Genomic DNA, 17886 nt, shown 5'->3' with positions numbered 1-17886 from the left:
CTGGGCAACTTCATTTTAAAATAGTTTCCCCAGTGATTCTCACAACCTGCCAAGCTTGCATCCCACAGCCTCCTTCACTACCTCCATTGAGCTGAGTGGATTTCCCAAGGTGACACACACCTTACGGTGAGGAAACTGAGTCTTGCACAGAGTGAGTAGGTTTTCCCAGGTCACAGAGCTAGCTAGGAATGGACAGGTTTAATGCTGCTCCTTCTCTGTAGCTGTGGCTTCCTGCAAGAGTGCCTGGAGCAGAGTTATCTGTGGCCGAGGGGACCCTGGCCTTCCCCGGCCTGTGCTGCAGGCTGACAAGGCAGCAGCAGGAGCTGTGTGACATTGCCTTCAGGTGAGGACAGGGTCTTCTCAGGACCCCGTGGTCTCGAAGCTTTCTGCTGGTGACTGTGGGATATTATGCCAAAAAACACAGGGAGTAAGGAAAAGGAAGGTTTTCGCTTCCATGTGGGTTTGGATGACTTTGCCCTGAATTTTAAAGGAAGAATTGTGCTCATAGAGACATAATAATTGAATGAATGTTTGAAAGGATAATGATTTAATCCAAGAATTTTGATTAAACACTTGCTATGTGCTAGCTGAGAAAGATCTGGGATTGCACTATTCACTCAGATATTGAAAGAAACACACAAAGGCCATCAGGATTTTGATGTGGACTGCCACATTGTGTCAAAGCCCTGGGAAACCACACTGAGAAACAGGGTATCTCCTAGAGCCCCGCCTGAGGTTTTAGACCGGTAAGCACACAGGGCTGCTAGATTTCACTCCAGCTACACAGATCATTGCTAGCATTGCATGGGGGACTCACCGGATACCAGGCACCTTCACAGATTAATTTTATCCTTCAAGGCGGATGTTATTCTCCCATTTTATAGCTGGGAAACTAAGACCGAGCTAGTTAAGGGATTGACCAAAGCCACAAAAACGCAAGTGATACAGCCGAGATTCAGAGCCAAGCGTGCCAGGGGAAGGGAAGAAGACGCGCCCCGGCTCCCTGCCTGGCGTTGTCTCAGGGTCACTGTGTGTCTCACCAGACACGACATTTATTGACAGCACGCTGGTTCGGTTTCATGTTCCCTTTTGCACCTAACAAGTTCTCCACACAATGTAAAGAAGCATGCCTGCTGAAGTAGAGACTGTAATGCAGGAGGCAATCCCTCCACGCATAGAAATCTGTAGCTTTTAGTTGTTTGCGATGAATCTCTTTCAAAATAAGAATAAATGGCTCAGAAAGTAAGATGGATTAAACATAAAATTGTAATTGTTGCAATTGTTTTTTTCTCTTGGTGTTCCCTGAACAAATTAAAAAGAAAACCTAATTGATACGGTGAAAGATACTACGCGCACAAAAAAACCAAACCAAACCAAACCTAACAAAAAAACTCATATTCTTTTGTAATTTTATCAATGGTTTTTTCTGAAGCTTTTGCTCCCTTTTCAAAATCTGGAAGAAAACAGTAAGGAGGTCGATTCCTTTCATTCATTTCAGAAGAACCTTGGTCTATTTGTAATAATAAAAAGATTTTTCAAAATTAATTAAATTAACATAGTTTCATTTGTAGGATTGACTTTGGCATCATGCGGCGAACACACCGCAATAAACTCGGGAAAGCCGAATTGTGGTAACCATAGTAACAAAGTGGGCGGGGGGAGCAAAAACAGCTCTCACCGCATCCCGGGAAGCGTGGACAACGCTCTGAGGTAGTTTGGCCGATTAGGCACGCCGTAAGTCGCGATGCATGCTGGGTCTTGGCAATATGGCGTCCTCCTTGATGTGCTGATGAGAGGAGTTTCACTGTAGCTTCAAACCAGAGGGCAAAACTCCCCAAACCCAGTAACCCCACATTACCCGTTTTCTCCGCGGCTCCGTGTCGCCTGTTTCCCAGGACTCGTTTTCGGGCAGGAGAGCGCCACGGGGCCGAAGGTCAGGGCCGGCCGGGCCGCGCGGCCCCGGGGCTAGGGAGCCGGCTGCGGGCGAGCACGATGGGCCGATCCTGGCTCTGGTTGCAGCAGCTGCGGCGAGCGCGGGACCCGCAGGGCTGAGAGTGGCAGGAGGAGACCCGAGGCGCTCTGAACCTCTTCCCTTCGGCCGGAGACCTCAGCCCAGGCGGCGAACCGGCACCGAGAGCGGGCGGCCTGCCTGTCCTCGGATCGGCTGAGGCGTTGGAGGCCGAGAGCAGGGTCATCGTGAGGCCTCGAGTCCCGCACGCCTTTGACAGCTCGGCCCGCAGCCCCTCCGGGAACGGACGGCCTCCGGAGCAGCCAGGGGCTTGGGACCTGGGGCCGCGTGCGTCTGAGCGGACGGAGCTCCTCGGGCTGCCCGGTTCCCCCCCGGCTCTTCCCACCCCCTCCGACTTCCCGCTCAGAGTTCGGAAGAAGGACCTCGGCAGACTTTTTGCCCGAGTGACGGTCCCCGCACACTCGCCATCCATTTCTCTTTCTACTCCCCCTTTTCCTATTTCTTATTTCACCCGTTCTGGTGCACCCTAGTTTTTAAGGCTGGAGGTTCTTGAGCGCTTGCTGCCAAGGACTCCCCCACCCCCACCCCCCCTGATGGAGTCCGAGATGCTGCAGTCGCCTCTTCTGGGGCTCGGGGAGGAAGACGAGGCCGACCTTACAGACTGGAACCTGCCTTTGGCTTTTATGAAAAAGAGGCACTGTGAGAAAATCGAAGGCTCCAAATCCTTAGCTCAGAGCTGGAGGATGAAAGATCGGGTAAGTGGGTTCCGTCCGCGCCCCTTGGACCTTGATAGTTTTTCCAACGAAGAAAAAAAGTTTGGAGCCAAACGCATGTCCTTGGGAAAGCTGCGATTTTTTTTTTTCTCTCCCAGCCACATGTTGCAAGTCAACTAAAAAGCACAAACCATTTCAGACTCCAGTTTTTGGCTATTTTGGTTAGTAATTCACTGGATGGTGTTAATTCAAACTAAGTTCTGATTCAGATAATAAAAGTTAACAAGCAAGTTGGAAAATACAGCTTGCAAGTATTAACACGCTCTAGAGGAAAGACGACTTGAGATATAATACTTGTACCCACGTGGTTAATTAAGCTGCTGTGGTTAGTTTAACTTCCTTAGTCCAAGCTAGGCTAAGTGCAGAAGTCTCACAGTGTGCCAGGAAACAAGATTACTGGCAAATGTTCAGCTAGTAACAAATTAATGCAAAGTTATTTTAAAGTTACAATGAACTTCAACAATTTGTCTTGAATCCAGACTTTTCTCCTTTTATGTGGTGTCATGTTGCTGTAACTCGGAAACAGAATTTCTCCAGTAGCGGAGTTCTAGTATGATGGGTTGGAACTTGGGTCGAGGTTTTAGGAGGGTCCCCGTGGTGTTGGAGTGTGGACAGCAACTCACAAGCAGCTAGTAGTAGGAAAGAAAACAGCCCGTCTTGTTGGCTCTGTCCTTAATCAACTACCATCTGTTTCTGGGTCTCCAAAGCAAATGAGTGGGGCTGTCTCATCTGTGCACACTTATTTGTATTTTTGTGATTTATTTCCTCTTCAAGACTGTATTTATTTGAACATTTTGGTGGTATAAGGGGGATAGTTGGGGTTACAATGCATTGTGATTGCTCTGGGCTTATGAATGTGTTTATATGAGATTATCTTTTTTAGTATATGATGTCGAACATCTGTAAGGTTACCCTTATGGTAATTCTTGTAAGTCAGTCAGTGGTAACCAGTGCTTCAGTTATCGATTTGGCTTACTTTTTAAAGGTTAGGAAAATTTGTTTCAGCCCAAAGTGGTTTAAGGAGACCAAAAGAGATGGTCATTGGAAGAGATTGTATGCAGTCTGTTTCATGGACGTCTTTAGTAGCTTTTGTGGTTACTTGGCATACATAAAAAGTTTTATTTTGAAGTTACTGTCTAACCATTTTTTAAATTCTATTTGGATGGCATTTTCCCCCCCTCCTTTTGAAATGTGGTTTCCTCTGCCATCCTGAACCCATGCTCAAACTATTAAAACTGATTAACGGATATATTTTTTGACCTTTTAATTAAAACATTAATTTGCGAGAGATCAACATTTCCTGATGAGCTTTTCAGAGGTTATTAGGAGAAAGAAGAGTTTCGAGAGCCCGAGTAATTACTGAGACTCCTACTTAGAAAAGAGCGGGGGTGGGAGGGGCAAAGTTTGCCGTATCTGACATTTGCAAATGTTGCGTGAGGAAGGAACTCAGCAGCTAAAAGTCTGGGTTCAGTGTGTGGGAGCTTGGGTCTTAGCTTCCTAGTAGTCTCCTTCCCCTGGTTAGGCCCAAGGGGACCTTTTCAGCACACCCTAGTAGGACAAAGGCTGCAAATTCAAATGATGACAAGGTTTGGAAGGTAACATAAGTGAATGAAACAGGCCAGATACAGGAAGAATCCTGGCACAGATTCAAAGGTAAATGGCCGCCGACATTTGACTTGTGTCTGGGTTTCGGGAGTGGGGATTGGGGAGCAGTGAGCACAGCCACTGGGGGGGTGGTGGGGGCTGGCCTTTCTCTTGCTCTTTTTTTCTTTGAGAAGAACCGGAAACCTTTAAAAAAATTTTTTTTTAACGTGAAGTATTCCAATTTCAAACATTTGGCATGATTCAGTCCATTTGTGGGGCTGCTTCTGGCCGGTGGTCACCCAGCTGTGGGTTCCCTTAGAGCAACTGCAGGCAGCCACTCTGGTTCTAGGGGTCTGGAGCCCGCAGGTGTCTAGGCCGCGCTGTCTCCCTGTGCTCGAGGGGCCTCCACAGTTGTAGAGCAGCAGGTGCTGGCCCGGTTGTCTTGTGCGGGCACCGTGCAGGCCGCCCTCCGTAGGCCGCCCCCGGTGGACCGCTGACTGCCCAGTGCGCTCAGCCCTCGCTTCCTCCCACGGTCGAGGTACAGTTGCAGATACTTTCACTTTGTGTGTATTAGTGGTTACTTACTGCTGTCCTACTTATTGGGGTTGCTCAGGGTCCCCAAAACACATCCTTGCTAAAGTTCACCGGTGACTCCTGTAAGCGTTCTGCTGCTCAACATGTGTCCCCTTCGTGGAGCGGCACACACGGCCACTCTCGGGGGGACCCCACAGTCTTTGTTTTGAATCGGCCCTGGTTTTCAAATGCTCTGTTATTCCGTTCTAATTACTAAGTTACTGTTTAATATGGTTATTATCAAGTCAGTTTGTTGTTTGGTTAATTCTGTGTGTAGTGAGCGATACAGATATGCATCAATGGCATTTGTGGCTTATAATTTTCAAAGAACCAGCCTTATTTGAATTACAGTTCAGCATGCATTGTTCATAGACCTGTGGCTAGAACAGATGCTCCTGTCTCTGCTGCCCGTGGTTTACTGCCAGACTTTCTAGTTTCCACAGAGCTCCTTGTCCCGCCGGAGCGTGGGCCTGTGGGGTAACTGGTCTCTGGTGGAGCCTCTGCTTCGTGTCGGTGGGTGGGAAACGGGGAGCTCAAGAGCCATTGCTCCAAGAGGGAGCCCTCGGCAGACGTGCTGGAGCGACGGGAGCAGGACGTGTGGGTGTGAAAGGTGAAGCCTTTCCTGGACCTCCGGGCCTGGTCGCCCTGCCTTGGAAGCCATGCTCGGGGTGAGCCTGGAGGAAGCGGCAGATGCACTCACCCACGGCACGGACCGGAAAGGCTACACGGCAACACGTTACAACCCGGTTGCCCCCTCCCTTTGCTCACCTCCAGCCTCCCGGTCTCCTCCCGGTGGGCTGTCCCAGGGCATCGAGACCGCCCTCTCCCTGCGCGAGACCTGGGTGCTTCTCTCGTGTGACCTCTGGGCCGCATGCCGCGGGCACCCCTGGCCTTCCTCCCTCGCCTGCGTGCCTTCACGTCTTCCTCCGAGGTCTCTAACCCCTTCCCCAGATGCCTATGCTGTTGGACGGCTAAGTGTGGGGGTGCCCGGACTTGGTCTTGGGCCCTTTGCTGGCCGATCCCTCCGGGCTCGTGATGTTAAATGCCACCCATGTGCCAGGGACTCTCAGACCCCGTCTCCAGCTCCGACCTGCCCCTGGAACCGAGTCTCAGACACTGAGTGGCCTGCTTGGCCTTGGTGTCCCCAACGCAGTGCACTGTCGCCGCCACCCACTCGCTGTTTGAGCTGCACGTTCAGATTGCGCTTCTTCCTCTTCCCCCGCTTGCTGCCCTGGCCAGCCCATCAGTGGGACCTGCCGCCTCTGCCCCCAAAGCCTGCCCTACATTGACCGCTCATTTTGTCTCCACCGCCGTGGGCCTAGTCCAGGCAACCACCATCTTTCGTCTAGACGATTATAGTCATGTCCTGACTGGTCTCCCTGCAATTGTTTCTGCAGGAGGTGGCCAGGGGGCTCTCTCAGAAGTGTCAGTCACATTCCATGGCTTCCTTACGGGCCTCCCCGCTGGCTTCCCCAGTGCTCGCAGAAGGCAAACTCCGTGCCTGGTCCACAAAGCCTCCTGGTCCGACCCCACCTGTGTTTCCTGCTTCGCGGATAGAAAGGCCTGGAATCCCCTTCCTTCTGACCCTTGCACACCTGGCCCCCCTTCCCTTTGCATCCGGCCGCTAGGTCACTTCCCAGAGGGGCCTTTCCCGCTCACCCCACCCAGAGCAGTTTCCCGAGGTCATTCACGATCACTCTTTATTTCTCTGATACTTTTCTTTATGTTCCCACCCCCAGAATGGAGCTTTTTATCGTAAAGCAAGGACCTTGTTTATGCTGGTATTTAGGACAGTGCTTGGCACAGGGCAGGGACTCAGTGAATATGCCCGTTTACAAAGGGCGTCCGCACAGACGATGTCTTTGAAGACTCAGTAGCACTGTAAGTTAGTTCGGAATCATCTCTGTGTGACGGGCGAGGAGACAGGCTGTAGTTAAGTGACTTGCTGAAGCGGCGTAGGTTACGTGGTTAGCGACGAGAGGAGGTGGAACTTGAGAAACAAAGTCTAGGTTAAAAAAACCAACCAAACAAAACTGTCACAGTGTCTAGACTGAAAAATCCACATCCAGAGGCCAGGGAGTCTAAAGCTGAATGTCCTGGGACGACGACTCGGCGGTGGCAGCCGTGCAGACGCGGACAGGGGACAGTGCTGGCTGCAGCGTCACCGTCATCAGTGTGCTGCGTGGGCCCGGGCACCCCTGACCCTTCCAGGGGTTCAGATGGTAACTGAAGACGTCAGTGGCCTTGCCTGCTGAGCTGAGGTGTGCACTAGGAGCAGTGGTGAACCGCTGGTTTCTGAGCGTGGACCGAGGGGACGGTGCCCGCCATACTAGGCAGCGGCGTCTGCTCCCTGCCGTGAGAAGCTCCGGTTCCACCTGAGTGCCCGTGACGGAGCCGCAAGTCGGTCTCATTACGCTGTGGCTCTTCGGCGTGTACCTGTTGACATTTTGTGCCAGCCCTGCCCTGGCGGCATCGGGCGCTGCTTTTCACCGACACAGCCGGGCTGGCAGAGGCCAGTGGGCCAGCACTGGGCATCCAGGCTCGGGCGCTTGGCAGACATTTTCTCGGAAATGAGCAAAGTGAGCTGTCAATTCGAGGAAACCAGCTGACACTGTGCATTTGTTGCCAGCGTTTTGGAAAACCTGCATCCGCCGCTGTGAGCTCTGCGGCTCCCAGAGCTTCAGGACTTTTCTGACGAGGTCATGGTGATGTTCACGAACGTGATCGTTTTGATAGTGTAGATTGAAACGTGCCCACATTGGAACACCTGCATAATTCAGTGACCCTGTGTTTTCAAACGACCCATCCATATGACAGAATCATCTGTGGATGAAAAGTCCATTCAAAGTTAGGCCGTGGGATTTCATCATAATAGGGATGAAGAGTTCATTGCTATGGTTTTGGACAGATTAGATAGTCTATTTTATATTCCATTCAGATAGATTGATGCAAACCTTGAAGAAGCTGCCATTTGCGGAGTTTTGATGGAATATCGGAGGAGAGGGTTCTCAGCTATTTGGATAATCACCCTCTCCTGCCCTCTCCAGCCTCATGTGTTTGCGAGGCCAGGTTTTCCTCGTCGGCTTCAATCAGAACAGCGTGGCCTGACGGATTAGATGCGCAGTGCGGGAGCCCACCCGCCTTCCGTCAGGGCCGGCAGTAAAGAGATTGGCGAAAATGTCAATTTCAAAAAAAAAAAAGTTATTTTGTATAGGAATTTTTATTTGACTATGTAATGAGTTTATAATTTTTAAATGAATTCATAAAAATATATTTTTTTGTTTTAACCTCTAATCTGGAAAATACTGATAAATATAACTCATAAAAACACTCTTTGGGAGTGTTTAGTAATCTTTAGGAGTGTAGAGGTGTCCTTTATCCAAAGGTTGAGACTTTTTAGTGTAGTGAAAAGACAGTGGGCGTCTAATTAGGAAGAAGGGCTTGACGGAAACAGGCACTTGGCCAGAAGTATCAAGCAGCGACTTGACCTCAGAAATTGGGTAACAGACTTAGAGGGGGCCTGCTGCGCCCTTTCCGTTCTGAGCCTGTGCTCGCGGGTGGCCCGAGTGACCGTGAAGGCGGCTGCCCTGCATGGAGCGCGGAGTCGTCCGTGGAGACCGTGCTGCTCGGACGGCGGGCGCGTCTGGGAGTGAGGGGAGCCAGAGCTCTTGCTCGGTTCGGCAGAGATTTACTGCTCGGCCACCGTGCTGTGCCGGCCGGGACAGACACCAGCACTGAGCAGGGTACAGTGGGATGTGTTTACGGGTGAGGAGGACACGGTTCTTGGCCGAACCTTGGCTTTATCTCAAAAAAGTGAATCGTTCGTATCGAACTCCACTTACGAGGCGTAAATCAGTCACATGGACCCAGCTTCACACGCTCGGTGACTAGCAACTGGCGGGGTCGATGATGGGGACGTCACAGAGATTGTGTTTTGACTGTGGGTGGGGTGGAGGTGGCAACACAAGCTGGAGGGGGGGTTGTCATTACTCTGGCAGGAACCACGGGCCGAGGTTGGAGAGCAGGCCGGGCCCTAGGACGGGCAGGAGGGCGCACGACCGTGGAATCAGGGGTCAGGCGGGTTGAGCTGGCGGCCAGTGTGCCCAGCAGGCGTCGGCTGGAGCAGCCTCTGCACTCGAAGTGTGTGAACTTCCTTTTGGCATTTGTCATGTGACCCTCAGAGCCGCAAGGGACCATACACGTGGGCTTTTAACCTGCTTTGAAAAATGTGCTGTGTTCCGGTTCGAGCCACGTCCTGTTTGAGAAATGGGCGAGAACGCATCCTGCTTGCTGTCACCTCGAGGGATGGCAGGCAGCCTGCGGGCCGGGGTAGTGCGTCCTCCGGGGTTCTGCCTCTGCCCCCCTCATTCAGACACGTCACAAGAGTGCTTCTGGAGTCTGCCCTGCCCGATCTGGGGAAGCTGTAGTTGGGAGGCCTTTTCTTCTTGTGAGTCTGGTTAAACCCACGGAAAAGGCCCCGGTGACCGCGTGGCGTGCGGTGTTGGCCACGGTGGCTGCGGTGACCGCGTGGCGTGCGGTGTCTGCTTTAACCGTGTGCCCAGGCCCTCAACCTGCAGGCGGGTGCGGCCTTCATCCAGGAGGCCTGCGGGCCCGCTGTCTACGAGTGAGATTCGAGGTTCCTCGGCATCTCAGGGGAAGAGGCGGTTCTTACACTGTGGGGACGGGGAGGCTAGGACGCGGCCCTGGCAGAGCCCCGTCTCGTGGAGAAGCGGCGACCGCATGTGAGGCTGGCGAGGGCGGGTCTGTGTCTGCGCCTGCTGTCGGGCGGCTTGGCAGGAGCCCCGCCTGCTGGGCACTCCGGGGGCCCCTGCCGGCCCCTGCCGGGCCCCGCGGGCGGGGTTGGAGTGGGCGCAGGCTGGGCGTGGGCGAGCAGGGAGGGAAAGGGCGGAGAAGCCGCAGGAACCGATTTGTGGAATTCATCCATTCGCTGATGTTCTGTGCGCGCTCAGCGTTGGTGTGTTGGTGAGTGACCTGCTCGCAAGGCCGCCACCAGATTTGGGGGTGGTGGGTAACTCAGCGCAGGAGGCGGGCGAGGCGGGGTGGTGCCGGCACTGAGCCAGGCTGGAGGAGCACAGAGGGTCGCTGCGCAGGGGTGGCGGGGGGGCATCGGGAAGCACTGGGGTGCGTGCACGGTCGGTGAGAGCCTGGTCTTCGGGGATCCGGAGGGGCCTCTGCAGCCCTGCCACCCGTGCGCCAGTGGCCCATGTGCTTTGTCTCCTGCCCGGCACAGGGACTGTGTTTTCTTCGCCGTTGCGTCCCCAGCTTCTCACGTGGCACTGGCTGGTAGCGGTGCTCAGTAAATACTCGTTGGGAGAAGGAGCAGAGACAACGTGAAGAGAGATGCCGAGGGTCTGAGGGCCGGGGGGCGCACCAGGCGGCCGGGACCCGCTCTAGGAGGCCTGGGGGTCTGGGTTCGTCCTGAGGAGAATGAAAGGCTTTAAAGAGGGCAGTGGTGAGGTGAGGACTGCGTTTTGGAAAGACTCCTCTGCCTGCAGAGTGGGAGGGGGCGAGAGGGAGGAGCAGAGAGGCGGGTAGGTATTGTGTGTGCGCCTGCGCGTGCGCGTGCATCCGTGTACGTCAGCAGGTGTGTGTGAGCCGTGAGCAGATGTGTGTGAGCCGGTGTGAGGGAGCGGGCTGGGCCAGGAGCGCCCGAGGGTGGGGTGGGGTGGGGTGGGGGGAGGCTGTGAAGGAAGAGCTGGCTGGAGCTCGGTGCCAGTGAGACGTGGTCAGCCCTGAGGGCTCCCAGCTCTGGAACGGGGGCTGGATGGCACTTGGTCACTGACTGGCTGCAGGAGGTGACAGAATGACTCGCGGGCTTCTGGCTGGACGTAGGGGAAAGGACCAGGCTGTGGTGGGCGTTCAGGACGGGGGAGCCTGTGTCTGCTGTGGAAATTTGGGAGATGTTTCAGTGGGAAGTGTTCAAAGTGTTGCCTAAAATGTTCCCAGCCCCCTGTCCCCTTAGCATCTGGTCTCCATTCATCCCTGTTGTCCCCGTGGGGTGTTGTCCTTGTCCCCATGCCGGGGTGGGGGAGGGCGTTGGCGATGAACCGTGCACGGTGCATTTCGTTCAGTTTGGTGTTTTCTTGGATAACTTCTTTTATTCTTCAAACCTGACCAGACAAGCAGTTTAAAGACACAGGACAGTGAAAGTCAAATGTCAAATCAGACCTGTCCTCTTCTGTGTCCCTCTAAGCCTTGGCCTGGGTCCAGCTTTCGCTTCTGCAGAGGCGAAACCAGTGTAGAGGTGCAGGCGTCTGTCACTTCTTTGCTGTAGTAGGTGTCCCCAGTACGCCGGTGTGTTGGCAGCCGTTCGCCGCGTGAGTGACCACAGCATCGGGGAGGGAGCGTCCGTGCTGTTTCTGGGCTGTGGCGGGCTGGCCCAGGGAGCAGGGCCCGGCCCGGGGACCGCTTCTCTGTCTGTCACTTCACACACGTGTGGGCCTTCTCCTGAAGTGCGGTCCTGCCTGACCACAGGCGTCACAGTGTCCCCGGAACGCTGCTGCGCTTTAGATAAAGCTTCTCACTGAAAATGGGCTTAGTGCTTGACAGATACTTGAACTTTTTTCTTTTTTTTTGAGTAACCGAATTCCTCAAAAACTTGTTTTTCTTCAGATCATAAAAGGAACAAATGTCATTGTAAAACATGTAGAAAATATGGAGAAACAGAAGAAAATGGAAATAAAATTAAGTAAAATCCTGCTGTGCCACCCTTAGCATTTTGGAGTGTTTCCCACTTGTCTGTCTGCCCCTTCTCCACAGCAGGGCGATGCTGTGTGTTGTCAAAGCTTCTCTTGAATGATCCATTTTCGCTCTACTCGCCCTTGTGGGGGGGGGGACGCCTAACAGCGTAACACTCGGAAGGACACTCGGAAGCCCCAGCCGTCAAGACCAGGCCCACCCACCCCACGTAGCTGTGGGCTTCTCCGCTTCTGCTCTGAAAGGTGACCCTGGGAGGGTGGGCCAGGCAGACCGGTGCACAGGTGAGGGGGGATGGGTGGGGGAGGTCAGGGGGCCCCGGGAGGTTTCACCTGCTGGCTCGAGGCAGCAGGGCAGCTGGAGGGTCGGAGGGGCCAGCAGGGTTTCAGCGAGTGTGGCGGAGAGGGCAGCGTGGGCTGGGGGTGGAGGGTCCAGTTCCAGGAGCCAGAGGAGCTTCGAGCCCAGTCCTTAAGGGCCCGGACGGTAGGGCGAGGAAATGACATTTACTTGGAAAGCAACAGAATCTCAGAAGGTCTGTGAGTGCGGTGGGCTGCGGAGTGTGGAGTAGCCAGTGACATCTGGAGAGGTGGGGGAGAGAATCGTAGGATTTGGTGAATAATCAGAAGAAAGAAAACCTGGCGGGTTTTTGTTTGGAATGGACTCTATTTTTTAGGATAGTTTAGATCTGCAGAAAAATTGGGAAGATAACGTTCCCGTGTACTTTGTCCCCGGCCCCCTGCTGCTAACCTCCTACGTTACTGTGGCACATTTGCCACGACTAATGAATCAGTGTCGATGTGTTACAGTCAACTAAAGTCCATACTTCATTTGGATTTGCCAAGTTTTCACATTTTCTCTTCTAGTCTCACCCAGGACGCCACACTACGTTTACTCATCGCCTGAGGCCCCTCTGGGCTGTGACGTCTGGGGCCCTTGTTTTGGGTGACACCCACAGTCAGACCGCCCCTCTGTGGGGATTTATCCAGTGTCTGTATGATGGGGCTGGGGTCATCGGTTTGGGGAGGAAATCCACAGAGAGAAAGTGACCTTATGTCACCGCATTAGCGGTCCCTGCCCTCAGCGTGACTCATCCCTGCTGACATCCTCCCCTTGGGCGCTCTCTTTGTCCTTGGGGTTCTAATCCAGCACGACTTAACTTTGCTGCTCAGACGGCTCCATCTTCGGCCCCATCTTCGGCCGCCGGGAGCTCTCTCAGTTGACCCCTGCGTCTCCGACACACCCGTCCTTGTGGGTTTCTGGGACGGCTCGTCACTGTCTGGCGCAGCCGGCACGTCTCCCGCCTGGCGCCACAATCAGGCGTCTCCCCAAGGAGCCCGGCTCCCTCTGCTGGAGAGTCGCGAGGCCTGGTCTGGGTCCGGGTGGGCTCTGGCCCCCAGGACGCCATGCCTTTTAGGTCCTCTCAGCCGACATGGAAGGGAAGTGTGCGTGTGAACTGACCCCTGCGTGTATTCACGTACCTATGCGCATTCCGTGGGGAACCACCGTTCTGTGTTAAGGTGCACCTGCATTCGTGGTGACGTCTTCGCGTCCTACCTGTGTTTTTCTGGGGGCAGGAGGTTACTGATGTGACATGAACTCAGAGAAGGGGACTCTGGAGGAACGCTCACGAGCTGGGTTTTAGGAAGATCAAGTCTGCTGCGTTGGGATTTGAAGCCATGGGTCGAGCTTGGGGAGAGGACTTGGGTGCAGAGGGTGATGGAGGTGCCTGGGGTTGTGGGAGGCGAAGGGAGTTGTCCATCGGGACAACTGAGGAGCACGTAGCTAACGGGCAGGGGAGGGACAGGCTTTTGGGAGGCAGTTGACCTGTAGCATTTCCTGAATGCTGCGTCTGGTCTGGTGTCTGCGAGCCCCCAGCCCCTTCCTTTTGGTCCTAACCCCTCTTCATGGCGGCCCTGCCCCTCCTCCTGTGGCCAAGTGGGCCGGGGTCGGATGTCTGGGCCCAGGCAGCTGCTTCCTGGCGGGCTGGGAAGGTGAGCTGGACCAACCTGGCTCTCCTAAGAATTTGACTTGGGAAGCCCCGGCGGGAACAGAGTTAGGCCTGGGTGACAGGGGGTCACGGCATGCTCCGAGGTGCTTATGAGTGACACAGCCTGTGAAGAGGCAGTTGGTGCGGGGACAGAAGGCGGGCGATGCGGTGTGGAGCTGAGTCACGGCGGTGACCGCAGGCAGGGACCCGCGTGTCGGGGGCCTCCTGCCCCTGGCCGCCTCGTTCCCGCCCTCTCTGCGGTCGGGGTTGGCCTTCTCCTGGGTCCTGCACTGTGTAGCCTTACAAAACGTGCTTGCTCAGGGTCACCTGAGACCCACATTTTAACAAGTTCACGTCTGAAGTGCCCAGGGATGGCCACAGGGTGACACGTGATAATGTAATTCCCATTCTTTTCTTTCTTAGAGCTTTTGCTGAGACGTGTTAAGCTTTGGTTTTCGTGACTCGCCGTAGCTGCTTGCTTTTCTTGGTTAGGACAGGAAAGGAACGCTGTAGCTTAGCAAAGACACTGGATGCCTAAGGAGCCAGAGGGAAGAGAGACCTCGACGAGAGCACTGCGGTGAAATGTATCAAACAGTACTTCTCCTAATTTACAAATGCAGACAGGCCAGCCTTACTGCGTTAGTGAACTACAATGAGGTTAATAAGATACCTGAGTCCACAATTTGTAGTGCATAAACTTGCATATAAATACTTACAATTTTAAAGAATGGTATTACTTTTTTGAGTTGCAGTCTCTTTTTATTTCAGGCTTTCCACTTATTCCCACCAATTTGCATCCTGTGTGGTTGGGAGTTAGTGGCTGTTGATACGCACACACACCCTCTGAAACTGCAGAGCACGTAAAACCCGGTCGCAGAAGGAAACGTGGCTGCCCCCGGCCCCGGTAAACGCACAGCACCTTCCAGGGGTGCTTCCGACGCTGGCCTCTTCCTGGGTCCCGTGTCCCCTCCGGTAACCCCACAGCATTTTGTGCCTCTCTGTGCCGTGGATCAGAAATCACCTTCATTGTGGAGTTTGGTGTTTTATTATTTTTACCTTAAAAAAATTACTAAGAGCAATTTCATAGATTTGAAAAACTGAGGAAAATAATAATCGTAATGAAATAATAGTTAAAACTACTGGAATGGATTTCGGAGTTGCTGGTCGTTGCAAGTGCGTGTGGGGTTACAGGGTTGCCATGATGGTATCTGTATGGTTTCGTTGTATCTTTTTGTATTTACTTTGTTATATGCGGGTTTCCTGTATTGTTAAATATTCTTTTTACTAATTTTTAATGGCTCTGTTTGTCTATACTTTATTCGCCTGACGCTGCGTATTCAGGTTTCCTGTGGTTCCCTTCCCCCCATGTTATGCGTCGCCTCATCAGTGCAGACTCCCGCCCGGAGTGACCGTGGAGACAGGCGAGGCCACCGCGCTGAGTTCTCTGCAGCAGCGTCCTGGCTCCTGCCGTCTGTCTGTTTCCAAACTGCTCTCGTTAGTGCACTTTCTTTTCCCAGAGGTGGGGACGCCTTCCTTAGCTGGAACCCATGGACCGATGACAAGGTGCCCCTGACAGAGTTTGCAGTGGAAAAGTACTCATACTTGAATTTGCAGATGAAGGGCGTTCTGCTCATGGAATCCCCGCCAGCTGTCACGGGCAGGACTGTGTCCTACCAAGCTGCTTGCAGCCGGCGGCTGGGCATGCGAACGTGGTGGTGGCATAGTGCTCGCCTTGGGATACAGGGGCGGTGGCCCCGAGTGTGGCGTCGGGGCAAGGGACGGTGGCCCTGGGCGCGGCGTCGGGCACAGGACGGTGGCCCTGAGTGAGAGCCCGTGAAGGAGGTGGCTGGGCTGTGGGCTCTGAGGGTGGCGGTTGGTCTGTGTCTGGAAGGCGGGTTCTTCCACCCCCGGGATTGGCTGAGGTGGCGGTGTGGGCGCCCCGGGCTCAGCGTCCATCACAGGGCATGAGGGCCACGTGCCCAGGGCTCTGTTCTTCTCCGCGCTGTGGGCGGCCTGAGTCCACTGCTCCCCAGTACCGGTGCCACTGCCTCGCCCGTCACGCGTGCCGCTGCCCTGGTCAGCGCCTGGCCACTCCATTGTTTCATCGCACTTTCTGGTCACCGTCCAGCGGATGCTTCGCACGTGCTGCGGTCAGCTGGGGCGCAGTGGACACTTGAACGATGGCGTGAGCTGCACGGGCCTCACGCGTGGGTCGTTTTCCGTTCACACGTGCGGCACCGTGAGTTCACGTCCTTCCCTAGGGTTTTCTAGTGACGTTTTCTTTTCTCCAGCTTGCCTTGCTGGAGAGGGACAAAATATGTGTGTGTGTGACATAAAACGTGGGTTGATCGGCTGCGTATCAGGACGGCTTCGGTCGGCAGTTAGGTTTCTGGGGAGTCAGAAGTTATGCCCGAGGGCGGGGTCGGCGCCCTCATCCCTGCGTTGTTCAGGGGTCCGCTGTGCTTTGGCTGTTTCTCCCGTCCCCGTTTGAGTCAGCGCACAGCAGGTGAGCTGCAGGGCGTGGCTCCAGGTGGCTGCACCACTGCTCTGTGATCAAGCTGTCGCTCTCGCGGCGGCCTCGAGGGGCCTGGGGAGTGTGGCTCCGTGTGCGGGTATCCACGCTGCTCTGTTCCCGGTTCCGTCCGCGTGCTGAGTAAAGCTTTGGAAGGCGTGCCCGCTACGCTTGCTGGGGAAACGGAATCGGGAGGGACCGGCGATAATGCAGGTGACGGAATCAGGACTGAACAGGATCTCGAAAGGATGGGACGCAGTGGGATGTGGTAAACAGAGGGTTCCCAGCCTGACCTGCCTCTGGCCCCTCCCTCCACCCCCCTTCCTCTTTCTTCTCCCCCACTGGTTGCATAAATACAGACGTGTTTAGCAATCCGTGAGCGGGACCTGGGGTGCGAAAGAGCTGAGTGCTCGACCGCCTGCTGTTTCTGCTCGCCCCCCTGTACTCTGGCGTTTGCGAGCACGAGGCGTGTCCCGTTTCGTTCTGGATGTCCTCCTTGGAGAGGCGTTGGCAGGACAGACAGGACTCAGGTCTGCGGCACGGGGCGGGAGGAAGAAGCTCACTAGGATCCTGAGAGGCCTGGAAGCCGAGGCCCCTCAGGGCGAGTTGCGAAGCAGGTGGAATGAGGAAGGGGTGGCCGCGCTTCCAGCTGCCCTGGGCATCTGGGAGGGAGACACTGGCGCCGGCTCCTGAGGGCCGACTGGGGACAGAGCCCAGTGGCCCAGCGCCGCAGGAGTGTTGCCCGCTGGGACAACGGCTTTGTCACGTCATCCTCTGGGAAGCGGCTGGGTGGCCATCTCCGTTCGACGGTGTTGTCAGGGTTCCCGTGTTGCCAGGATGCCTCACGTGGCGGCGAGGGGATGCCAGGTGGCCCTGGACTCAGAACGCAGCTCAGGGACTCCTGGCTTTGTGGCCGCAGAAGGACTGAGCCTTTGATCGCTGTGAACGTGGCTTCCCTGTAAAATGGGCCACCGGCCACCTGCCGCGGCACCCAGAGAGGCGGAGCTGGCCGGGCCCAGGAGCGCGGCTCCTCTCCTCCCTCGAGACTGTGCGGCGTGGGCTCGAGGTCCCGGGGCGCCGAACCGCACGGCTCCATGACTGTCAGTGCACCATGCGTCTGCCTTCTGGACACACGCTCGTCGTGAAAATGACAACAGGACAGACGGGCTGTTTTAAATCTGCGTGACCTTTTCATTAGAAAATTTGTCAGAGTTTTTGGCTTCGCTTAATCCTTTAGCACATGTAAGAGCATCTGTCATTAAAAAGATGTCTGGTTGTCCTTGTCCACGGCTGCTTTTTGCAGCCTGTCACTCTTGGTACCGAGGGCCGAGTGGTCAGCGGCCTGTGCCTCTTCTGGGCCCGTGCGAGGTCTGGTCGTGAAGCGGGGGATATTCAGGCGCCATCTGGAAAACGCTTCGACCGCAGAGGGGAGACACTGTGTGTGACGGAAACCAGAGCGGGCCGCCGCCGTTGCTTCAGGCTCTCCTGGGGACACTCGTGGTCAGATGCTTTCAGCTGGTCGTTGTCATGGGTAGGCAGAGGACGTTTAATTAGTTCTTTTGGGGCTGTGTCACATGGAGAATGAGGCCTTTACGAGGTGTCCATTTTACTGACGGGAGTGGCTAGCGAGAGTGCTCTCCTAGTTCCGAGGGCCTCTTGGGCTCTGCCTCCTTTGTCACCGGCCCCTTGGGCCTTTGCGGCTGGCACGGCTACCTGCTGTCTGAGGAGAAAGCGTCGTTCCATTCTTCCCATGCATAACACCTCTGGGATG

At 54.8% G+C, this 17886-nt stretch overlaps 1 protein-coding gene across 4 annotated transcripts in view; it reads left to right on the top strand.

Annotated features, from left to right (window-relative positions):
• Nucleotides 1–1646: 1646 nt before the first annotated feature.
• RPTOR (regulatory associated protein of MTOR complex 1) overlaps nt 1647–17886 on the top strand; it is a 207204-nt gene continuing 190964 nt past the window's right edge. Inside the window, exon 1 of one of the 4 annotated variants that reach the window (XM_025047180.1) lies at nt 1647–2724. In XM_025047180.1, coding sequence (XP_024902948.1) covers nt 2563–2724 — 162 coding nt within the window. In that variant the 5' untranslated portion in view covers nt 1647–2562. The remainder of the gene's footprint in view (nt 2725–17886) is intronic. The other 3 variants (XM_015589729.2, XM_006912165.3, XM_025047181.1) reach the window with 3 other exon arrangements.

Source organism: Pteropus alecto, unplaced genomic scaffold (genome assembly GCF_000325575.1).
Source record: "Pteropus alecto unplaced genomic scaffold, ASM32557v1 scaffold134, whole genome shotgun sequence".
NCBI classification, from domain to species: domain Eukaryota; kingdom Metazoa; phylum Chordata; class Mammalia; order Chiroptera; family Pteropodidae; genus Pteropus; species Pteropus alecto.
Note: the sequence above shows the minus strand (reverse complement) of the source record. Positions and strands in the feature narration are given on the sequence as shown.